Source organism: Dipodomys ordii, unplaced genomic scaffold (genome assembly GCF_000151885.1).
Source record: "Dipodomys ordii isolate 6190 unplaced genomic scaffold, Dord_2.0 Scaffold4, whole genome shotgun sequence".
NCBI classification, from domain to species: Eukaryota; Metazoa; Chordata; class Mammalia; order Rodentia; family Heteromyidae; genus Dipodomys; species Dipodomys ordii.
The window spans coordinates 14,040,655-14,064,776 of NW_012267220.1; the positions used below are offsets into that span (position 1 = coordinate 14,040,655).

At 36.8% G+C, this 24,122-nt stretch overlaps 1 protein-coding gene across 1 annotated transcript in view; it reads left to right on the forward strand.

Moving 5' to 3' along the window:
• The window catches only part of Tenm3 (teneurin transmembrane protein 3), a 444,870-nt gene that overhangs the window by 392,160 nt on the left and 28,588 nt on the right, over positions 1–24,122 (forward strand). The window contains exons 17-22 of the mRNA XM_013023835.1: positions 78–221; positions 5,275–5,524; positions 6,370–6,390; positions 13,173–13,405; positions 14,526–14,680; positions 15,454–16,328. Coding sequence (XP_012879289.1) covers positions 78–221; positions 5,275–5,524; positions 6,370–6,390; positions 13,173–13,405; positions 14,526–14,680; positions 15,454–16,328 — 1,678 coding nt within the window. The remainder of the gene's footprint in view (positions 1–77; positions 222–5,274; positions 5,525–6,369; positions 6,391–13,172; positions 13,406–14,525; positions 14,681–15,453; positions 16,329–24,122) is intronic.

Sequence of the window (24,122 nt, forward strand, 5' to 3'; positions counted from 1 at the left end):
CTTTTTTCAAAGTTATATAATAGATTGCCTTGCCTTCTATAGTTGAGAAGATAAACTGTGATTTGTTTTAATTCCAGTGTCAGTTGGATATGAGTATGAGTCATGTTTGGACCTGACTCTGTGGGAGAAGAGGACTGCCGTTTTGCAAGGTTATGAATTAGATGCTTCCAACATGGGTGGCTGGACATTAGACAAACATCACGTCCTAGACGTTCAGAATGGTGAGATCTTGTTCACTCGGTGATATTGGCCACATGTCCACACTTAGGCTGTAGCCACATTTCACTTAGTGCATGCTGTAGGATTAAAGCCGGCAGAACATAACATTAAAGAAATATTTCCAATATAAAAGCCTGCAGTGGAACTACATAATATCCTTATTGAACTTTAAAATGTTCATCATCATAACCATTTTCCCATTAGAAGGTAAGTGACCAACTTGGGTCCTCCTCAGTGAACGGTCTCTATATGAGCGTGTTCACCACTAAGTTCACCTTGCAAGGGGCTCATTCAACAGAATTCAATGAGTGTGGACGAAAAGGCTTTATAGATTTTCCAAAAGTGGAGTCAGAGTAACTTTTTGTTTTTTAAAAGAAACGTCCAAGTACTGTTTTTGTTATGAGTATCTGGGGGTTTTTTTCAGTTCTGTTTGCACTGGGTTTTTTTAACAAGTTTTTTATTGTGAAAATACTGTACAGAGGGGTTACAGTTACATGAGCAAGGTAATGAGTGCATTTCCTATCGAGCATTGTTGCCTCCTTCTTGGTTTTTCCCCTACCATCCCTTTCCTCCCACCTGCATAACTACACTCCCCCGACCCCCGGCCTAGTAAAGTTGCTTTTTTGACGTAGCATCTTGTACATCCCATGGTTGCAATGGATCAACCTGCATTGATATTTAAACAATTTTTCCCTTCCCTTCCCCAAATTACACCAACATCAAATACAGTGAAAATGCACTCTTTTTTGAAATATATATGTATATATGTACATATATATACCCTATTCAAAGCGGGTTTGCATATATTTAACTTTGTGAATACTAGGGAGATACAAATCAATAATCTTAGGAAAAAGCAAACATGTTACCTGTGAAAAACCTGGTAATATGGTCAATGAATATACTCTAGAGAAACATGTCAGACAACACAGAGCAAGAGATACATTGCTGACAAAGAATGACCAGCTACCTTTCATAAAGAGCACTATTAAACAACTGCTGTTGGCTTTACTCTGTTTCTAAAATTTTGTTGGTAACCCTGTCTGCATATCAGATAATTTAAAGCAAAGCCTTAAAAGTGACCCACTGTAACCTCCTCATGCTTTTTCTTGACTGGCCTGTACTCCTCCTACCTTGCCTCCTTAGTACCTAAGGCCACCAATACAAATTGTCACACCTAGCTTCTTTTTCAGACAGGTAGAAGCTAACTTTTGCAATGGAATAGCCTCTAACTGCAATCTTCCATCTACTGGGTTACCACACAGGAAATGCCAGGGTCTTACTTCTAAGAGATAGATATTACATGTTGCTGAGCAAATTAGCAGTAAAAGAAAGGAACCAGAAACACTTTTTGTACCTTTACTGCTTCCCAGAACTGTTAAGTTCATCCTCTTATCCAGTTGTGTCTCGAACATCAGGATACAGTTCAGGTTGCACTCTAGGAATTTGATAGCAGAGCCTATAGCCAGGGCCACACGCAACACAAAGTAGACAAGGGGAACTCCTAATTCTCCATGTGCTATCTCAGTTGTCATCAGTGGTCATTTCAATCTGTTACCTGAGTAACACAAGGCTTTGCCATGGTCTTTCAAAATATGCAAAGCCATGTGCCAACTTTGTTCCTAGCTGCTCTTAAGTTATTTTAAATTATATTGCATACTGTTTGCACATATTTCCATATCCCTTCAAAAGTCGTTCATAAACAAAACTTAGGGAGCCTTTCTAAATGCATTTAGTTATGATGAGAATAGTGGATACATTTCATAACCAGTTAGTTACAGGATTTCACCGATGAGATCACAAACCAGCGTAGTTAAGAGGTCTCTGTAATTCCTTCAGTATTATATTATGCTCAGATATATTAGGAAAGTTCTAGATATTCTGTGGATGTATATGCAGTATATGCATGTATATATATGCATTTATATAATAAGGATATACATGTATATGTATATCCTTATACATGTATATCCTTATACATAGATACACAGAGGCTCATTTTCTAAAACAAAAATATATTAAAATATTAATCAGATATAAAAACTGAACTTCCCAAAATTCTCTTTCAAATGTATTATAAATTATAAAACATATATTAATTTAAAATGTAAGTAACCTAAGTCATGGGTGAACTGATTGTGACTTGGAATTTTATCCAAGAACAGTTTGACAAATAGCAGTTTTCTGAAGTGGCATGTGTCTAATTGAATAAACAAAGTGATTTGTAATCATGGCAAGGGAGACGAGCACCTCTTACAGAAGAGAAGGCAAAAATGTAGATAGCGACAGGTGTTTTGTGCTGACACCCTGAAACACAGAAATGAGTATTCTAATGTTCATCTTTCTATTCTGTCATAATAGAGGAGAATCAAGAAAGGCTGATCATTCAAAGCAATGACTGAATAAGTCAGGTGTGACAGAGCAGTAGGTTAACTTGTAAGAGTCTTCTGATGAAAATTACAAAACTGGCTCTTATAGGAAATTATACTTCCATAATTGTCAAATAACATAATCAGAGAAAGAAGAATCTTAAATACCATTAATGTATTCTTTGAATATTTAAGGAAAAATGCATTTCATCTCTTGTTATGATCCCACTTTATTTAAATTATTTTCCTGAAATTTGAATAAACCTGTTTTACCTCTGCTGATTTATTTATGTAAATTTGCTGTGATTATTACATCACTCAAATAGCAAAGCATTAAAAAAGTAATCACAAAATCCACCTAAAATGTGCTGAGCTCTAAGGGGAACATAGTTATTCTGATCACTTCTTCAAGTTAAAATTACCCCAAAGTAGAAGAAAAAAAATACTTCCTCAAGTTGCTGTTTGTACCTTCATGGGATTATTCTTTCAACAGTATATCTGCTAAGAAGTATCATCATTACCTCTGAGAACTGCTTTGAAATGTAGAACACCCAATAAATATAACATATGCAACTCTAAAGTCAAAGCAGCAGGTGGTTTATACAGATAATAACACATCGAGCAGTGTCATAAAATATGTAGCAGCTGCCCATCCCATGTATATCAAACCAAAGTGGAACCATTGATCTATATATAGTAATGGGAAAATGAATGAGATTGCAATCTCAATTCAAATCTACTTTCTATGAAAGTGCTTAATATTCCTTTGCCAATTTCTCAAAGAAGCAGACAGACTCACGTTTTGTCTTCGTAAGATTATTGACATTTGAAAGCAGAAATCACTCTAAATAATAAACTAATCTTTTAGCATAATTTTGTTACATTTGACATCTTGAATAACTGCAGCTACATACGTTTTTATATGAGACTTCAAGCAAGATTTTTTTTTTTTGCCATTCCTGGGGCTTGAACTCTGGATCTGGGCAGTGTCTCTGAGTTCCTTTTGCTCAAGGCTACTGCTCTACCACTTGAGCCACAGAGCTGCTTCTAGCTTTTTCTGTGATTAATTGAAGATAAGATTCTCATGGGCTGGCTTTGAACCAAGATCCTCAGATCTCAGTAGCTAGGATTACAGGTGTGAGCCAATAGAATTACACTAGTTTCTGTTGATCATGGGTGGAAGAATGCATGCTTAGCATATTTGAGACCCTGGATTCAATCTCTAGAAAAGCAGCAAAATGAAACAAACCCAAAAAGAAGAAAAATAGGCTTCTATTACAATTTACAATTATAGAGGCTTAGTATTATTTGTTTGTTTCCTATAGTATTTTTTAGCAAGTGGTTTACATATTTGCTTAAAAGATCAGGAAAACCAAAGAATATCCTATTGCATATTTTTTTGTTCCTTAAACCATACAGTACAAAGTGCAAGAAACTGGACTCATCCAGAATAACAGATATCTTTAGGAGCCCTGGTAAAGATGGGAAATTACCTAAAGTAGAACCATCTCTGAAGTTAAATACCAAGTAAATGTATTAAAATTTTTGTATATATTTTATAGAAATCATCAATCCTTTTTAACTTTTCCTTTGTTGTTATTGTTGTCTCATAAAGTATTTTTAGCTCAAACAATGAATGAAAAATTATTAGGTCTTAAAGTAAAGGAAATGATGTAGTGCTACAGACAATAAGCTACATTTTTAAAGGCTAACAAAAACATAAATGATTAATTCATAAGAAAAAAACAACATTCTTAACAACCAAGTCAATAAGTAATATTTTGAAAATTGCTTAACAATTAGGCAAACTTTTTTTGCAAGTTCATTTTAGTGCTTTTAATTTTTTTATCTTTACGTAGTTGTACTTAGGAGGTGCCATTAACAAAACCGTTTATAAATACAATGAGTCTCAATCAGTGTCCCCCTGCAACATTCTCACCCCCTTCTTAGGCAAACTTTTATTTCCCTAAAGAACATTCACAGAGGCTAATTCTCAAACCTGATTGCACATGAAGATCACCTAGAGAGTTTTTGAAAAATTGATGCTGAGTTTGAACGCAGATCATTAAATCAGAATCTCTCACGGTAAGATGCAGGCATCTTTTTAAGCTCCCCAAGACAACCCCTTGGTGTATCCAAGACTTGAGAATCACCAGTGTCTGCAGTTGGGTTTTTAATTTTTCCTCTTGGTCCTTGATTTTTTTCAACACCAGCGTTTTGTTTCAGAACAGACAGCACTTTTAAATATATGTACTTTATCGCATCATCTTTCTTTGTCACTACGTATGATTTGGGGAAGTAAAAGTGCCGGTTGGGCCTCAGAAGAGAAGAAGCTTTAAAAGGAAATAAACCAATCACGCTGATTTATTTGCTCTAGGCCTCAGAAGACTGAAGTTGCAACAGGTTTTAGAGGAACTAGAGTTCCCATAAACCTACAGAGATGGTCATTCACTCATGAATACCATAAGTTCAAGAGTGGAGTCTTGTTTGAGGATCCACACTTGAACTTAGGGACTCACAGTGTTTCACAGTCATTGAAGAGACTTCTTTCCAATAGAACCCTAACTAAAAGTTTCCTAATCTAAATCTAAGAGGTATGGAATTGTGACTAAATCTATAGTGAACGCACTTACCTTGTGTTTTTATACTTTTTTGTCCTAAGAAAAACGCATTTTCTTTCTTCCAGGTATACTATATAAAGGAAATGGGGAAAATCAGTTCATTTCCCAGCAGCCTCCAGTCGTCAGTAGCATCATGGGCAATGGGCGGAGGCGAAGCATCTCATGCCCAAGTTGCAATGGCCAGGCCGATGGAAATAAACTCCTGGCCCCAGTTGCCCTAGCTTGTGGGATCGATGGCAGTCTGTATGTAGGGGATTTCAACTATGTCCGGCGCATATTCCCTTCTGGAAATGTCACAAGTGTTTTGGAGCTGAGGTATGTCTTTCCTCAATTCAGGATTTTAATCAAGACCAAATAGGTTGAATGAGAACTACTAATTTATTTAAAACTCTCCCTAGAAAGAAATCGGTTTTTGACTGAAGCTAGAAGGACAACCTCTGTCTTTTTAGATAGATAGATAGATAGATAGATAGATAGATAGATAGATAGATACATAGATACATAGATACATAGATACATAGATAGATACATAGATACATAGATACATAGATAGATACATAGATAGATACATAGATACATAGATAGATACATAGATAGATAGATGAATATATGTATGTCAATATGTGTATATATATATATTTGTATTCTAAATGTGTACATGAGTATAAAACCCTTCAGCATATAAAATAAGCTCATCAATTCCATTGAGTTTTTTATATATTAAAAGGATAAAACTGATTTTAAATGTTTTCTTTACAATAACTCTGTGGTATAGATATTCCTCTTATGTCACAGTGGTTCTAATGAAGGCATTAAATGTTTTCCTCTGATAGTAAGATGGAACAGTAAATCAACTAAGCTGATGACTTCACAGTCGAATGTTGACTGTTCAAGTTTGGTCCAGCCATTCCTCAATCACAATGCCAATAGTGAAAAGTAACCTACTATTGTCTTGCTTTGTTTAAATGTGATTATCAAAATCAACCTGTTATGTCTGCTATTTGTTAAGTCTTGGCCTGAATTTTTAATTTCCAATGTTATTTCTGCTTAAATGGCAATTTTCTCTACCAGTAATTAAAATGTCAGTATTGAGCTCATTATATTTTAGATGTCTTTTCTAACTGTGCTTTTTTTTACCTTCTTTATCTGCTTCCACCAAGAAATAAAGATTTTAGACATAGGTAAGCATCTTGCTTAAAGGTCATTGCATATATTCAAATGTCCTTTTTAAATTTCAATGTAACTCTGAAAATGTTTTCTAATTACATATCATCATGAGAGAGGAAACTTATTACCACAGAGATTCAAAAGAATTCAACCTGCTTAATTGAAGTATTATACATTGCCTTGCAAAACATATTATATAATTTCAGAAATATTTTCACATTGATTCATAAAATGGATCATGTTATAAAAAAATACTGTAATGAATATTCCCATATAACAAGAATTCTAAGCTTCAGTTGAGTGACTGATTATACAATTTAAGGCATATTGAACAAAATTTGAAGTACAGTAGGATATCTTAAGGAAGCTTGTATAGCTTCACTAACGTCCAGAGTACACCATAATTTGGGGCGCAAAGAAATTCAGTTTTGGAGTGAAAATATTTTCCTTTGGCTAATTTGAAAAGACCTTCACTGAGCTTTGAAAGAACCCAGGCAAGTCGAATCCTAAAGCTTTATTAACTTCCTAGTCAATTCATCTCTGCCTCTAGTTTCTGTTTCCCAAGGTTGGAAGAGTTACCCATTCACGAAGTAGGGCTTTTTTTTTGCCAATGATATTATGGTGAGAAAAACATTTTAGAAGCTAAAGGTGGATGTAGTTAAAATGAATAAATCTATATTTGTACACTCTGCTGAAGCATGAAGAGTAAGGGCTTGTCAGGATGTTTTAGCTGGAAAACTTTTCTCAGGACCAGGAAAAAATTTTATAAAAGGAAAAAGCAGTACATTAAAGAAAAGCTTTCCAGAAAAACAAAAAACAAAAAAGACAAGTAGGACATGATAGATCTAGTTTGTCCATCAAACTATCTAATGCTATGATCACAGATTTAGAAAGTATTAATATTTTGTCATGTATTTGTATATAGCATGTATGTTCATCATATACGTATGATGACTAAATCAGCATAACTCATTTCAACTGTTGCATAGAAATTGATGGCTAGCAAATTTAAAACCAGAGTCCTACTGAAAAATGTATAGCTGCTTCCATCCAAGTGACCAGGTTCCTTGACCTTTCCAAGATCCCCTATTGATCTTAGACTTTCAGCTAATGGCTCAGTCACATGCTAAGATTAACACTAAACCTCCCCGGCATACTGAGCATGCTATTAGAAACCACGGTAGAATATCATTTTTTTTTTCTGGCCTTCCTTCCTTGGTAGCTGTGGGGGGGAAGAAGAGGAAAGACAAACAGGTATGCACACCAACACCATATGAAAATGCTGCGGGCAATACAGAGAAAACTATCAAAGCAGCTACCTTTTAACAAGCTGGCCTATTATCTGTCAGGCACGGTGCCAGAGCTGTTATATATGTTGCTGTAGAGCCACACAACAATCCTTCAGGGTAATGAGGTAATGAAGGCTGGGAGAGATACATATCTTTCTCAAGATATACAACTAAAGAATAGGGAGCAGAGATTTGAACCACGGTGAAAGATATGCCCTTCCCTTGTACTACACTGCCTGTTTTTATGGGGCCCCGTAGGTTTTCTATGGGAAGATTTCCTGGGGATGCCAATATCTAGACTTATTTCCCAACCACCTCACAAGTTACTTAGAGTTCTAATCTTTTTCTCTACATTATTATATATTATATTTAAAATATAAAGTCATTGTATATTGATTTAGTATCTGGCCTCTCTCATGATCCTCCATCATTTTCCTTCGTTGTACATCATCCTGACTATATTTGGACTTCTTTTCTTAAATGTCATGTATGCAAGATTCACTGGTCGGGTTTCATATTGCTATTCAACTATTATCAAAGCATTCAGTGTTACCTGATCACCATGTACTTTGACATTTGCCAGGAACTTAGACAAATAGTAATATAGCACAAAACTCACCACTAATAGGAGAAACTACGTATATATTATGTGATGAAAAAAAACAGCATCATCGGTATTATTCTCTTGGACACAATTTTGTAGGTGGCTTATACCATGCAGGTATTCCACGTATTAATTTTTTTCACCTAAATGGAAACTTCTAAAAGGTTTTTTAAATGCATTTTTCATTGATATTCTACACATTTCCCTCTCTGGTGATTATAGTATTAGTTTACTAACAAACCCCTCCAATGGATAGTAAATTTTAATTCAGCCTTTCAATTCTTCAAAATTCCAAAATAAAATCTTACATTAATTAATCCTAGGTATGGTACATTTAAATATATAGAACTGAAGATCAAATTGGTGAATTTTCTATTACCAGTTAAAGGATCAAAGAGTGGGTCTCTCCCAAGTCTGTGAATTGGAGTCAGTTTAGATGTAAAATTATAACAACTTGATTCAGCACTCTCCACTGACTTTTTAAAATTGTTTAAATTTAAAAAGCAAGCAAGCACAGAAATACCCTATCCCAAGTCCTATCTGCAATCATCTAACCAGTCTTTCAGTTATCATAAAATAGGCAGTTTTACTTTTATACATATAATTTGTTATGCTTCTTCAAATGCTTTGTGTGCTAAGGGCTATGGCACAGTTTCTAACTGAAAAGATAAAAGTATTAAAACATCTATTCTCTGGCTTATTCTCTGCAAGCATTCCTCTAGTTTCAGACAGTTGCATTATGACAAAATAAATGAGCATATCCAGCCTGCACTTGCCACTGAATGTGTGTCTAATTGAATAAGACTATAGGGAAGATGGCTTGATAATTGTGGGGATCTAAGCAATTCAGGATGAGCTGAGAATCAAATAGACTAAAGGTTCCTAACTTGAGCTCTGTTTCTCGGGCTTTGCTGCTATTAGTCAGAATGGTAATGTTTTTTTAAACCCTTTTGAAGGGGCAAACTCTCAATCAGTCACTCAGGAATGCTTTTGGACTCCTACAGCTGAGCACAGTTTTCCCAAACCAGGCACTCTGTAAATCCCTGAACCCCAGTGGCCAGTGGCTGACTGTTTTCAGTCATCCTAACCTCACGTTTTCACACCAGATACATTACTCAGTAATTACTCACTTCTCATTTACACCAACACACCGGCCTCTTTAGTGTTCTCCGGGATCCAGGAAAGCAAGTACTAGCTCACTGTGTCAGGAAACTATGCTTACAAGAAGGTGAACAAACTTCAGCCTCAGTCCTGTCGTGTGAATCAGAATCCCTGCACAGCCAGACTGATAACTAAACATTTCCAAACTCATTTTTCTCTTTAATGCTGCGGTACAGTTGCTTCTTGCTACTATTGCAGTACTGACACTTTTTCTCACATAGAGAAGGCCAGAACCAAAGATCCAGCTCTAAATTTGGCACTCCAGGCTGCATCTCGAGGAGTTGATCCACTTCTCATTTCCTACCATTCTGTGAGGGAATATTTCCAGAGGCTCATTCCCCTCCCTGGAACCCCATGCACCTCCATATTTTTCTTCTCCACAATAGAGTTGTGCACAAAATGAGAGCTTTCGTTTGGCAGACATTTTTAAAGCTGTGGACACTTTCTGCCTTGGTTTAGAAATGTCAGGGAAGGAGAGGCTTCATGACAGGGGGGAAAAAACAACTACAAGCACCATTGTAGACATTCTCTTATTACAGTCCCTCTACCCCCAAAAAACTGGGGCTATCAGAGCCCAGCTTAGACCTTGAATGTCCACTGATTTTGCACCAAGAAATCCATCTCCCAGTACTACAGAGTATGGCACCACTGCTCAGACAGCTACCGCAGATCTCTACCTCTTTTTTTTTGTTTTTGTCTTTTGTTTTTATTTTTGTTTTTTGTGGGACCTGAACCTCTGGGCCTGGGCGCTGTCCCTCAGCTCTTCAGCTCAAGGCTAGTGCTTTACCATTTGAGCCACAGCACCACTTCTGGCTTTTTTCTTTTTGCTTATGTGGTACTGAGGAATCGAACCCAGGGCCTCATGCATGCAATGCAAGCACTCTACCACTGAGCCACCTTCCCAGCCCAGATCTCTACCTCTTAAACAGAGTGAAGTACACCATGAAAAAGTATGCGATTCATCTCTCTTTACCAACACTCTTGAAACACCTTCAAGTGACTGTTTTAAGATGAGCCTTTTATTCTACTAGTTTGGGATATTATAAACTATAAAACTTCAGAAATAAGGAAACAGGTTCAAATCTAGCCAGGTTCAGACATTTTTTCATCATATTTAGGGATATCATAGTTGAGTCAACAATAATTATTGCATTTATATACTTTATAGAATTATAAGACAAAGGATAGTGAAATGTAAGAGAAGACAGGTTAAAGGCAGATATGAAGAATAACTAAGCTGGGCACTGTTGGCTCATGTCTGTAATCCTAGTTACCCAGGAGTCTGAAATCTGAGGATCTTTAAAGTTCAAAGCCAGCCCGGGAAGAAAAACCCAAGACTCTCATCTGCAATTAGCCAACAAAAATTCTGAACTAAAGGTTTAGCACCAGGCATGAGCAAAAAACACCAAGCAAGAGGAAGAGGCCCTGAGTCTAACCACCAATTCTGGAACACACACACACACGCACGCGCACGCGCGCACACACACACACACACACACACACATACGCGCGCACACGAATAGCTAATTTTTACTGAGTATATATTATGAGCTAGAATCTTTTTTAAGGATTTTTATATATTGTTTTATGTAAATTAGCAGCCTTTGAAAAATCTATGGTATGTATTTATTCTTATAAAATCAAGGACATAGGAAAAACTAGAGAAGGCCCTCCAATGTTATATCTTTCAAAGTAAACCCAAGTTGATTGAACTATGACTCTGTCACCAGCAATATATGCCTGAAGGACCAGTTTCTGTCAATGTCAGAAATGCACACAAGTGTAACATTGTATTGAATGGAGTATTGATATGTTGCTCTTTGTTACAAGGTAATAAACAACCACATTAAGGCAAATGTCTTACTGTATTTAAAACTTCTAGCACCAACTTCAGTCCTAGAAATTATGGAAAATTACAACATATACATCAAACGTTGATCATTTAATACAGCCCAGTAGTTCTGAGCTATTTTATTTAATAATGACTTGCATTTTTAGAGTCTCTTCAATCATTACCCATATTACCTATATTTATACATATTTACAGACTCAAAACATCTTCTCTGTTCTTGCCAAAAGAAGATAAAATCTGTTAAGGAGATTCAAAAACAGAAAGTTCTCAGACCTTTGTCTCTGTATACCAGCATCACAGCTATAAAGCCATTAGAGTCTATTGACTCTACATGATGGCCTCTTTTCTACAAATATGAGAAACACTTGTGGAAACACTAGACTATTACTTTAAGAATAGAATCTTTTACAAGAAAAATAAAGTACATATATTTAGCACTTAAAAGGAAGACCATTAAGTGATAAGAATTATTCCATTAGAATCTAGCCTAATTAGTAATAAAACTACTATATTATCTCACTATTAGAATTAAAATGCTTTTGTAGAGTAATTCAGGGTACTCACATATAATAACTTCATGGAAACAACTATATAGTTTGTGTATCTGTGGAAGGAAAGTGTGGATTCTGTGTGTGCCTGTGTGTGTATGTGTGTCTGTGTGTCTGTGTGTGAGTGAGAAACTGGGGAAAGAGAAGGAGGAAGAGGAGCAGGAGCAGGAGGAGAAATTAGTAAAAACCAATATATAATCTAGTAGATTCCTATCTGTTGTCACTTTTTTGGGGACTACAAAGTCATTTCAACTATTTTGATTGTCCTTTAAGAAGGCAGATATTGTACATGTCACACAATCACATTCAATCTTTTTAAATTGTATTTTTGTTATCTTTAAGTAGTTGTACCAACTACTATGTAATTGCAACATATAAGTACAATGCATCTTAGTCAACATCACCCCTTTCAACATTCTCTCCATCCCTCCAAACCCCACCTATCCTCTCAATTATCATAGAATATGTGTTGAATATTATTACTTCATTCATTCTTAAAAGCAGTCTTTGATGTTTACAAAGTGATAAACTTTGTAATTCAAACTATATATCATAATATGTCCATTCCTGATTGTCTTTAACAGTTTTTACAGGTAATCAGACATAAAATGTTTTATGTTCACTAAATTTTGTCACCAAATGTTTACACTTCACCAAATCATAGACAGATTATACAAAACAGTTCAGCTTCCAAGGCTTAAAAATAAAATCAGTTGATATGTCATTTTATGATGACTGCCTTCTATGTTTGATGCTCTCCTTTGAATATCTAACTGGACATTGTAGCTACATCAGATCTCTTTTCTGAATTATACTGGGGCAATCAAGTAGACACCGTGCTACATTTTTTTCAGGAAACAATCCTGTTTGACTTTACAACAAAAAGAAAAGAACCTTATAATTAGATATTAATGAAATTGGTAGTTTATCATACCCAACTTCACTGGGAAATGTGTTGGAGCTATTCTTTCCCTAGAATACACTTTATATCTATTACTCAGAGACATTATAATATGTTACTTGCATTGAACCAAAAAAAGATTTAGAAACTTCTTTGTTTTAGTCTAAAAACATATTCCCTTCTAGAGGCAATTATTTTTGAGAATAAAGTGTTAATAAACTGTAGAATCCTCCAAGAAGGAAAATGATAATATCAGAGAATTGCTACCTAGGATCACATTCTTTTAAATCCTTATGAAATATAGGGTTCATTTCCCAGTCTTTGATAATGTGTTCCAATTCATATTCAGTGTCTCATGGTCCATCCTGTTTTGCTGTTCATCTCCCTCTGTGTGTTAGGAATAACTCTCTCATGGTGTGTACATATGATCCTGTCTTGCAGCAGTAACCCAGCGCACAGATATTATCTTGCAACTGATCCAGTCACTGGAGATCTGTACGTTTCTGACACTAACACCCGCAGAATCTACCGCCCAAAGTCACTCACAGGAGCAAAAGACTTGACTAAAAATGCTGAAGTGGTGGCTGGGACAGGAGAGCAGTGCCTTCCATTCGATGAAGCCAGGTGTGGGGATGGAGGGAAGGCTGTGGAAGCCACGCTCATGAGCCCCAAAGGTACTGGCAGCTATCAACTTGAGATTTCCTTTTATTAACAAAAACAGAGGCAGAAAATCCACTTACTGCCTGATTGTGTTTAATGCTGAGTCTAACGTTTTTACCTTCAACTATGTTCTAGAAAGCAATCTTCTATCTAGTGTTTATAGAAGCCACTGAGGGTGAAACTGCTAAAATTCCAAGTTGACTTTCCAGTAAACATGAAGTCCTTGGCAATTTTTTAAAAATCATCATGCCATTTCTTTTGCAATTTTTCAAAGAATGAAGCAACTATCCTATATTATTCAGGTCACATCCCGTTAAACTTCAAATTCTTTCATTGTCCTGGAATTTCTTTGTCATGAATGAGTCCCAGGCCTCTTTAAAACCATCACTAAGCAACCCTATTAGCTCTCACGCACTTCAGAGCTGTTAAAGCTTTGTCTCTATGCCATGGGAAAAAGCGCCTGCCATCAGGAATTCTTGGAGGTAACAGGGGCTAAGATTCTATGTGATAAAGGCTTTTACCAGGCAGGATTGACTCTTTGCTTGGGTATTATGCCATTCATCGGAGTGGCTTTTAGTTTGGGCTTTTGTAGTTTTTTTTCATGATATCTAGCATGAACAAGGACTGGAAAAAAAGTATTTGGTATACTGAATTATTCATAATAGCCAATTTCATTGTAACAAGGTCAACAAAACACTAACCTTGGTTTAGATCTGCTTTTGTTAGAAGAATATCATCACTGTAAGTTGACTTTAACTGAATCTGAACCTCTTATATAAGTTATAGGCCATTCCATTGTCGGAGACATTATAATTTTCTATTTGAAATATGCAGGCACTACTTGTATGTGATCTTTGGTTCATATGAATTTGTGAGTCATTAAGTCGTATGAGTCAAGCACTCACTGAGGAGTCTTACAAAGTTTGATTTTTTGTTGCATTTTAAATATATTTATATTGTAAACACCCATGTTTGATTTTTGAAAAAAAAATTGTGCAATTGATGTTTTATCTGCTACCTATCCACCACCTATCATTACTAGGGTGAAGTGTTGAATTTTGTGATAAGCCAGAGAATTTAATAAAACTCCATTGTCTTCAAAAATTTAGTAACATTTATTTCTTTTGTGCAAAGGAATGGCAATTGATAAGAATGGATTAATCTACTTCGTTGATGGAACCATGATCAGAAAAGTTGATCCAAACGGAATCATATCAACTCTCCTGGGCTCTAATGACCTAACATCTGCCAGGCCTTTAACTTGTGACACGAGCATGCATATCAGCCAGGTAGTTAACCAATGAAGCCAAATTGGTTGTTTTCCTTCTAAGGGATTGATTTGCTATGTCGGTGGGCTGTGATAGCATGATGTGAAACCATATATGTCATTTGTAGCAGTGGTTATAGTAAAGCTGTTCTATTTCAAAGTTACTTTCTTCTGTAATTCTGTATCTGATGAATCTGGTGATGTATAGAACAATTATCATTAAGAAAAAAATGTCATGAAATACCAGAAAGGTAACAACAAGTAGGTAGTCCAAAAAAAAGAAGAACAGGGCATCTTACATTCCTAATCTCTTGATTACGTAGGTTCCTTGAGAGGTAGAGAAAACCCACTGTGATGAGCCCCAAGGGACTTATACTTAAAATTAAAAACTATACTATTGGTCTTATTGGAAACACAATAGAATAGTAATGTGTTCATAACCTAGAAAGCCCTGTCATTTAGCAGTTATTATAGTCATTAGGAACATATGTGTCTGTTCCTCAATAGGTCTGCTGACTTACTACATAGTAGTTCACTTGCTATTTGGGCTATAGCTAGCAAATCTTTCCACACACTGTATTTTGAAAATAAAATGTTATTTCCTACATCTGTCTCCACTCAAAAATTTTAAGTTTATGTTACTGCAACTATTGGGTAAGGAAAAGAAAACACAATTTTAAAGCAGTTTATCAAATTGAAGCTAATTTCCCTGAATGGTCTAATTTACTCTTGTGGTAAATTAACACTGCAGTACAGTAGTAACTGACTAACCAGACCATTTCTTTCCTTATTAAGGTACGTCTGGAATGGCCCACTGACCTAGCCATTAACCCTATGGATAACTCCATTTACGTCCTGGATAATAATGTAGTTTTACAGATCACTGAGAATCGTCAAGTTCGCATTGCTGCTGGACGGCCCATGCACTGCCAGGTTCCGGGAGTGGAATATCCCGTGGGGAAGCATGCAGTGCAGACCACCTTGGAATCAGCCACTGCCATTGCTGTGTCCTACAGTGGGGTCCTGTACATCACCGAAACAGATGAAAAGAAAATCAACCGAATAAGGCAGGTCACCACCGATGGAGAAATCTCCTTGGTGGCTGGAATTCCTTCCGAGTGTGACTGCAAAAATGATGCCAACTGTGACTGTTATCAGAGTGGAGATGGCTATGCCAAGGATGCCAAACTGAATGCCCCATCCTCTCTAGCTGCATCTCCAGATGGCACACTGTACATCGCCGATCTGGGCAATATTCGGATCCGGGCTGTGTCAAAAAATAAACCTTTACTTAACTCAATGAACTTTTATGAAGTTGCCTCTCCAGCTGACCAAGAACTCTATATCTTTGACATCAATGGTACTCACCAGTACACTGTAAGTTTAGTGACGGGTGATTACCTGTACAACTTTAGCTACAGCAATGACAACGATATCACCGCTGTGACTGACAGCAATGGCAACACCCTTAGAATTCGACGGGATCCAAATCGGATGCCTGTGCGCGTGGTGTCGCCAGATAACCAAGTGATATGGCTGACCATAGGAACCAACGGGTGTTTGAAAAGCATGACTGCTCAAGGACTAGAGTTGGTTTTGTTTACTTACCATGGCAACAGTGGACTTTTAGCCACTAAAAGTGATGAAACTGGATGGACAACTTTTTTTGAGTAAGTATACAAAAATTTTGCTCTGATTATAAAGTATCTAACATATAATGATATAGTAGTCTCCGGGGTAAGAGTAATGCAGTCCTTAGAGCTACAGTGGACCATGGTCTTTTGGGATGTTGTTGTTGTTGTTATTGTTGTTGTTGCTGCTGCTGCTGCTGTTTGTGGTTTTTTTAAGTCAAGGTCTCATGCTTGCTAGATAGGCATATACCACTTGAAACACACCTTCAACTCATCACTGTGTTCTTGAGGAACTAGAACTTCAATAATAAGCTTTTGGATCTCTCATTAAGGAAAAGACCACAAAATATGCCATGACATATAAATAAGATATTGGGTCTTGGAAACAACCCAGACAAGTGAAATGCCCTGGAGATTGTTTTATTACTTTCATGGTGAATTTTTCCTCTTTAGGGATTAACATTTTGCTTCAGACAGTTAGTATATCAGTAGCAAGTTATTCAATACAACAACAACAAAAAGTAGAGCTTTGGTTTTATGCATAAATACTTTGGGCTTTAATATCCCCCACTTAATAAAGCAAAGTTTTGTTGAAGAACAATCTTGACAATCATTTACTGGGAACTTTCCTGATTGTAGCAATACCACAGATGCTATTCTTATCAAAGAGAGCACTTAAATTTTTTATAATCAGTTATCAGAGAAGCTAAACCCCACTTAAAAGACCTTTACATCCAAGTGCAAACTAGAACCACTGGCTGCCATCTGTAAGCATATGCAAAAGTAGAAGGTTTGTATAACCAGTCTTTTGCTAAATAAGAATAGTAGCCCGAACAGTACACTGCCTAAACAGTCACATTTGTGAGGGCAGTAAGAGTGAAGTGGAAATTAGCCGTTGTATTGTATACGGAGTATGTACTTCACAGGGAGTATGTGTGTAAAATCATTCTCCGCTGCTTAGTCACTTGACTAACATTGCACTAGCCAGAAAGGAAATTAGCTGTACCAAGAAGGAATGTTGACAAATGCAAAATGGTCCTTAGAATGAATATTGATCACCTTAGTATAGTTTTTTCACAATGATATGCTGAAGCAAAGTGTTTTCTCTACGAACACACCTCTAAAATTATACTAATAGTCAGTAGGATAAAAATGATTCAATATACAAAAATGATTCAATAAATAAATATTTCCATACAACTCCTCTGGAGTGGATCTTACACAGAAAGCTTACCTCTCTTGGAATGTGAATTGCTTGCCTTTCTGCCTGTTTTCCTTCCTTTCTTTTTTCCTTTCTTCCTTTCTTCCTTGTTTCCTTCCTTCCTTCCTTCTTCCTTCCTTCCTTCCTTCCTTCCTTCTTTTGACATATTTCCTTTTAATAAAATCAGTGTTACCCAGCAGCATGGTTTTGCCAGAGGAATAAACCTTTTCAATTGAATTACATTAAAATTCTGTTCTTAACATTCTTTTTACTCATTTTAGGATCGCAATAGGAAAGGAATAAATTGGAAGTTAATGGAAAGCACTTCCTTTGCCTTTGCTTTGCTTTCAAAGTGATAGCAGGCTCTGTTGCCAAAGAGAGGGAAATGAACACAGAAAATGTGCCTGCATCAGATGAGCCTGGGTGGACAGCGGCTCTGATTATCAGATCCTCAGGAGATGATAGTGGCATGGATAGCATTGTATGTTAGTTGAAAGCAGGCAGGAAAAATAGAGGAGTAAGATTTTAGTAGAATCTAGGACTTGAGCTCTGCTCTATGGACCATTTTTAAATGTGTTCTTATTTGTTCCAGAAATTGACACTGCACAAAAGTTCAGTGTGTGGGTTATTCACATGCATGAGCCCTGCATCAGGCATAGTAGTTCACTTAGGACCACACACTTAATCAAGCTGAGAAAATTAAGAGCAACAAGTACGCTCCATCCGTAGAGTTGATGTGGATAGTTTAAACAAATTTGAAGTTTTTTTACCTTTTTCAAAAAAGTGATAATTCACTAAGAAGAAATATGTCTCTATTTTTAAAGTATCCTCTGAGTCTTGCGAGCAGCGTCAAGAGAGCTAGAAATACAGCTATTTTGGTATATAGCTGTCAAAAGGATAGCCATCTATCTACCTATCTCAATGAGTTGAAATACTTCCCAATCATATTTTTCACTATGCAAACTCATTACACAACATATATAAACTGAATAGCTAGAAGAACTTCAGAGAAAAAGTAACTATTCCAAAGAGCATGACTGAAATATTTTAACTAAAACCATCACACCCACATGTATACCTGTATGTACAAACATAAGTATTTTAAGAACATGGGGGTTTAACCAGTGACTTAAAAATAACTTTTACAATAAAAGTAACAGAAATACCATTTCTAAAAAAGCAGTGTTTTATAAGTTTCCCCTAGATTGTCTGTGAAAATAGAGCATTTAACCTCAGGCGTTCAGAATTGTCAGAATGACAAATGATCCTTTTTCATTGTTGTCATATACATTCTTACAATTTGGCTTTGAAAAAGCAACAGCCACTTCTTCTAAGGGTCAGTAACTTTAAAGCACATTCAAAAGAGGGAGCAGGAAAAGCCAAGGGCCTGCCCCCTCGGCTTCATTCTCTCAGAGCAACACATTTTGTCTGTGCTTGTTTGAAAGATGGGCAATCTCAGTCCCTGACTCTACATCACCATAGAGTATGGGCTTTGTGTCCCCACCTGGGCAGGTGGCTGACATGAACACCCTAATAGAAGCAGTGGGACCTCTGAATCCCCATTCAACGTGCTCTGCTTTTGTATTACCAGTGAGCTAGCAGACTCCCAGAGTTTTCCTTTCTTTCTGTAATAGCTCCTTTTCTATCTTTTTAGTACTCCATTCTAATTTAAACTTATCATAAGGGCACTTGGTAAGTTCACAAGGGAGGTATTTGACAAGTTAGACAATGCCTTGAGTTTTAACAAAACCCTAAGGAGAATGTTTAAAAAAAAAAAAAACTCCATTCCCAATTGAAAAACACCTATTTTCTATGACTTTCACCACGCCAGTCCCGTGAGCTACAACACACTCTATAATCATCTTCTTGCATAAAAACCTTACACAAAGAAATTAAACTTTTCAGTCCAAATTCCCATTTGGATATGGCCAGCTTTGTAGCTAGCCTAGTATCTCCACAAAGCTTTGAGATTAAACCTTTCATAGATAAGAAATAGATGGCTTAGAATCAGTGAATTGGCCTGCTGATACAATCGCTGTTGCCATAGTTCCTACCAGAAAAAAGGTAAAAAAGAATGAGCCGAAGCTAATATACCAGGTTCTCATTTTGTTTGGTTTCTTTGTCGTTATTGTCATCGTTGTAGTTGTTGTTATTGTTGTTGTTGCCAGGTATGATGGCTCGTGCTTGCAATACTACCATTATTATTAAGCTAGTACAAATTTCAGTGTTCTATTAGTATGTTACAGTATTGATGTGCATTCAAAATGAAATATGGGAGCATTTTGAAAAATGTATGTGTTTTCATGGCTCCCACAACTCCAAAAATGTTGCTGTGCATACAACCTTTCTCAAAAGCTTTTCTTTTATTTAAATGAAAGATTGGAGGAATAAACCAGATGTATAGACAGGTGAATATTTATTTATAGAGAAGAATCTGATAAAAGCTATAGGTGGCTATTGCCAAGGCTCCATTGAAGGAATACTGTATAAATGATCTCTTGATTCCTGAGGTTAATTCTTCACAATAATTAAAGCTTAAAAAATTAACACTTCCAGCTGGGTGCCAGTGGCTCATGCCTGTAATCCTAGCTACTCTGGAAGCTGATCTCTGAGGGTCTCGGTTCAAAGCCAGCCTGGGTAGGAAAGTAGAAACTCTAATCTCCAATAAACCACCAGAAAACCAGAAGAAGTGCTGTGGCTCAAGTAGTAGAGTGCTAGCTTTGAGCTATAAGAGCTGAGGGACAGCACCCAGGCCCAGAGTTCAAGCCTCACAACTGACAAAAAAAAAAAAAATTAACACTTCCCATTTTTGTTGTTGAATCATTTAATATATTCACTCAACATAATATATTTGGTACTTTCTTATTCTTTATAAAAGTGAGAATTTTCTTAGATGATGTTGATATTCAAATAACTTTTAAAAGACTTAGCCAGACACCAGTGGCTCATTCCTACAAATCCTAGCTGTTCAAGAGGCTCAGATCTGAGAATCATAGTTCAAAGCCTGGACAGGAAATTATATGAGAGCCTTATCTCCAAACCACCAAAAGGCTGGAAATAAGGCTGTGGCTCAAATGATAATGCTACCTTGAGCACAAAAGCTTAAGGACAGCGCCAGGCCCGAAGTTCAAGCCCCAGGATTGGCACATACCATAAAAAGACAACAGAAAACATTTCCTATGCAACCAGATATAGTGGTACACACCGGTAATCCTAGCACTCAGAAGCACAGTGAATCTGTGGCTAACTTATCCATCACCTATGAAAATAGTGAGGTGACTCTTCAGGGTTCTTTATTATGGTTTATTATGCCTTCATTTCAAAAACCAGACTCAGCAGCAATTTCCATGTATATAAATTATAAGTATATAATTGTTAACCTACAGTAAATTATTGGAAAAGTGGCTATATTTTTAGACATGCTGCTGGATGGCATAATAGGAAAAATCTAGTATCACATGACTTGTAATTCAACTTTGAAATCAGTTGAGTTAAACCAATATACCCTATGAGTTGAATAATTAGTTATTATTTGTCGGCTCTGACCTCCCCTTCTATATCTTGCTCAGACCAACTGAGCTAATGGGAGCCCTGGCATTAGGCGTCTATGATAAGCCTGGTTACATACTCAGTGCTAGGGTCTGCTACACGGTGCTTTTCATCCCTCTTAAAAACAATTGCCATGCATTCTAATTCCTGAGCAAAAGTAAACCCGGAGAGACCCAAAAGATCTCACGTGCTTGAAATTTATTATTTAAAAAGTTCATACCCAAAGTGAAACCACAGCTCTTCCACTTGAATGCACACCAAAAAGCAAATCTAGTGTATTGAATCAGGCAATCGAATAAATTATTTACTAGTAAATGGCATTTCACAGTTCTCTGCTCGCTTGCCCATGTAAAATACAAAGTGTTTGGTATATCTAGAGGCTCTTCTGTCTGGTTTAAGAAGACAGCCTGAACAAAAGCTATGAATTCTGGCTGATATGTACATGTACACTCGCAAGTGTGTGACAGCTTTTCTGTCTTGGGACTTTGAATATTTGGAGCTGTATATTTGTAAAGCTGACTCTGATGCTGCATGCGCTATATTCAGATTCACAAAGCAAATTAATGAGTTTCAGCTTTCCTCCATTTATGTAGGTATGTATGGGTCTCTAGTTTCTCATTTGGGTGCTTTATTGTCCCTCATTCAAGCTTTGCAATTTTAGTATGAGCTTCTGAACCATTTCTTTATAATGAACTTAACTCTGTGCCCATGGCAGACCCGTGGTTCCTACCAGCATCCGTTCTGATATCCTTGGGTAGTATGGGACTAGAGAACTCTAAAGGAGGAGGAGGCAGTATAAATATTAGTTGCCCCAAGGCACTGTCAAATTCAAAAGCACAGAGAAGGTAGGAAAACTCAGTGCTAATTGCTCCAAATTAGAAGAGATGTGCTCAGGCTTATGGATGGCAAATCATGCTTCCAGAGCACAACAGCTGGGTTGGGCTGGGCTGTGTTCTCCTCACACAGGCACCACTGTAATCCTCTGGTGTTAGAGGAGTATGGAGTCATCTTCCACAGACAGCACAGAGGAGCAAGCTCTCCTTTGAAAGAACAGCGCTTACATCCAACACTGAGCACCCAAATCATGAGGCCATGAAACCATGTACCACTGCTGTCTGGAAGTATATTAAAAAAAAAAAAACTAAGCCCCAAACTAAGGAAAGGTAGTAGCTTCAGTGATAAAAAGAAAATGCAAGAATGCTAGCCTAGTTCCATTTAGTGATTTGCTTTAAGAAAATGATGAGGATAGAAGGAAGAAAAGGAGAAGGAAGGGAAGAAAAGAAAGAAGGAAGAGAGATAGAATAAAGGAGAGAGGAAAGAAGGAAAAAAGAAAGGAAGGAAGGAAGGAAAAAGAAAGGAGGAAGGGTAAGAGAGAGCGAATATGACAGACAGATTTGCATTGAAACAGATTTTCCAGACTTTAAGATTTGAAGTTTGGTAAATCTGTGGTCTGAAAATGACTCTCCCACACATCCAAAGCATTGAGAAATATTGATGTAAAGAAATACTACTTTAAGCCTGGCATTGGTGGCTTATGCTCATAATATCAGCAACTCAGGAAGCTAAGATATGAGTATCATAGTTTGAAAGCAGCCTAGGCAGGAAAGTCTATGAGATGCTACCAAAAAAGATGGAAGTAGCGTGTTAGCCTTGAGCACAAAATCTCAAGGAAAGTGTCCAAGCCATCCCCCCAAAAAACCCACTTTATAGCTCTGCCTAAAAATTAGTTTTTGTTTCCCTTTAAATGTATGTGAAAAATGATAGAAATTAAGATTTTTCTCATTTCTAGGCCTTTACACTTAAAAAGGATTTATTTTAATCAAAGGCAAAACTAGTTTAAAATAAGCAGTTAAATAAGCTAATTAATAATTTAATTTGTGAGTATCAATCAAGCATCATCTAGAAAAAAGATTACATTACATTTCAAACTGGAATCATAGCAAATACACACATAGCCTACGCATGGAAGAAAGAACTTGTCTCACAGAAGATGCTTTTAAAGCTAGATCAGCCAGAATTCCAGTAGTAAAGATTACAACAATGTTGTACTGCGCATGGGCAAAATAGTCCTCTAATATATCTAAGTGCATCAAGATGTACCAAATTAGCCTAGAGAAGCCAAAACCCTAAACCTTTCAAACCTAACTGAAAGCCAGAGTGAAATTATGCAGTGGTTATCTATAATTTAGAGCTAGTGAAAAAAGGTTATACCTAGCACTTTGTCTTCACTTACATACCTGATGTGTGTATATTCAATTAAAGATCAGTTTCTATATACCTTATTAATTTAATAAAGAGAGGCTTTTTTTTCTGTCTGAGATTGGAACTCAAACTTGGTACCTGATGCTTTCACTCATGGCTAGCAGCTGCACCAACTGAGCCATGCCTCCAAGCCTGAAGAGTTCCTTTAGAGAATAATTGTTTCTAAATACCTTAACACAAAGATGCTTCCATAGTAGACTCTGGTCCAGGCAACAGCAGCCCTCCCAAGCACTTTTTCCTAAAAGCAGTTCATGATGCCACCTCAAGGAGAAAGAAAAGTGTTTAAGTACTATGTTGCAAAAAGTAAACTATTTGGGAAAACTATCGAATTATTTCAAACATCATAGTCTTCAATGAGTTGGACATTTTGTCCGTGCTCTTTGGACACAAGCATTTTCTCTGTATTCACTGATTTCCTGGAGTTTATTCATTCACTTATGTACTTGTGCATTCAGTGTGAATGTACTACATGGCAGGTTCTGGAGAATGCAGAGCTAAAAGACATGTCCTCCTCTTTCCAGAGCCCACTACAAAGGCAGATAGGAAAGAAGTATTAAAAAGGCCATGTGCTAAGATAGTTCTTCAGTGCGCTCCACAGATCCGGAGGATGCCCATCCAAGTCAGACCAGGTTAAGAACTGGGATGTGACGAGAAGCACTGTCTAAGGGAGGCAGATGGCTAGATCATGGCTGAGCTCAGTCTCAAAAGGTGTGAGCAAAGCTTAGTAGAGTCGATTCCAGGCCATTTCCTCAGCCTGTATGAAGCAGGAAGAGTAAATACTCAAGTATGTCCGTACACAATAGACAAGTTCAGAGGTGGCA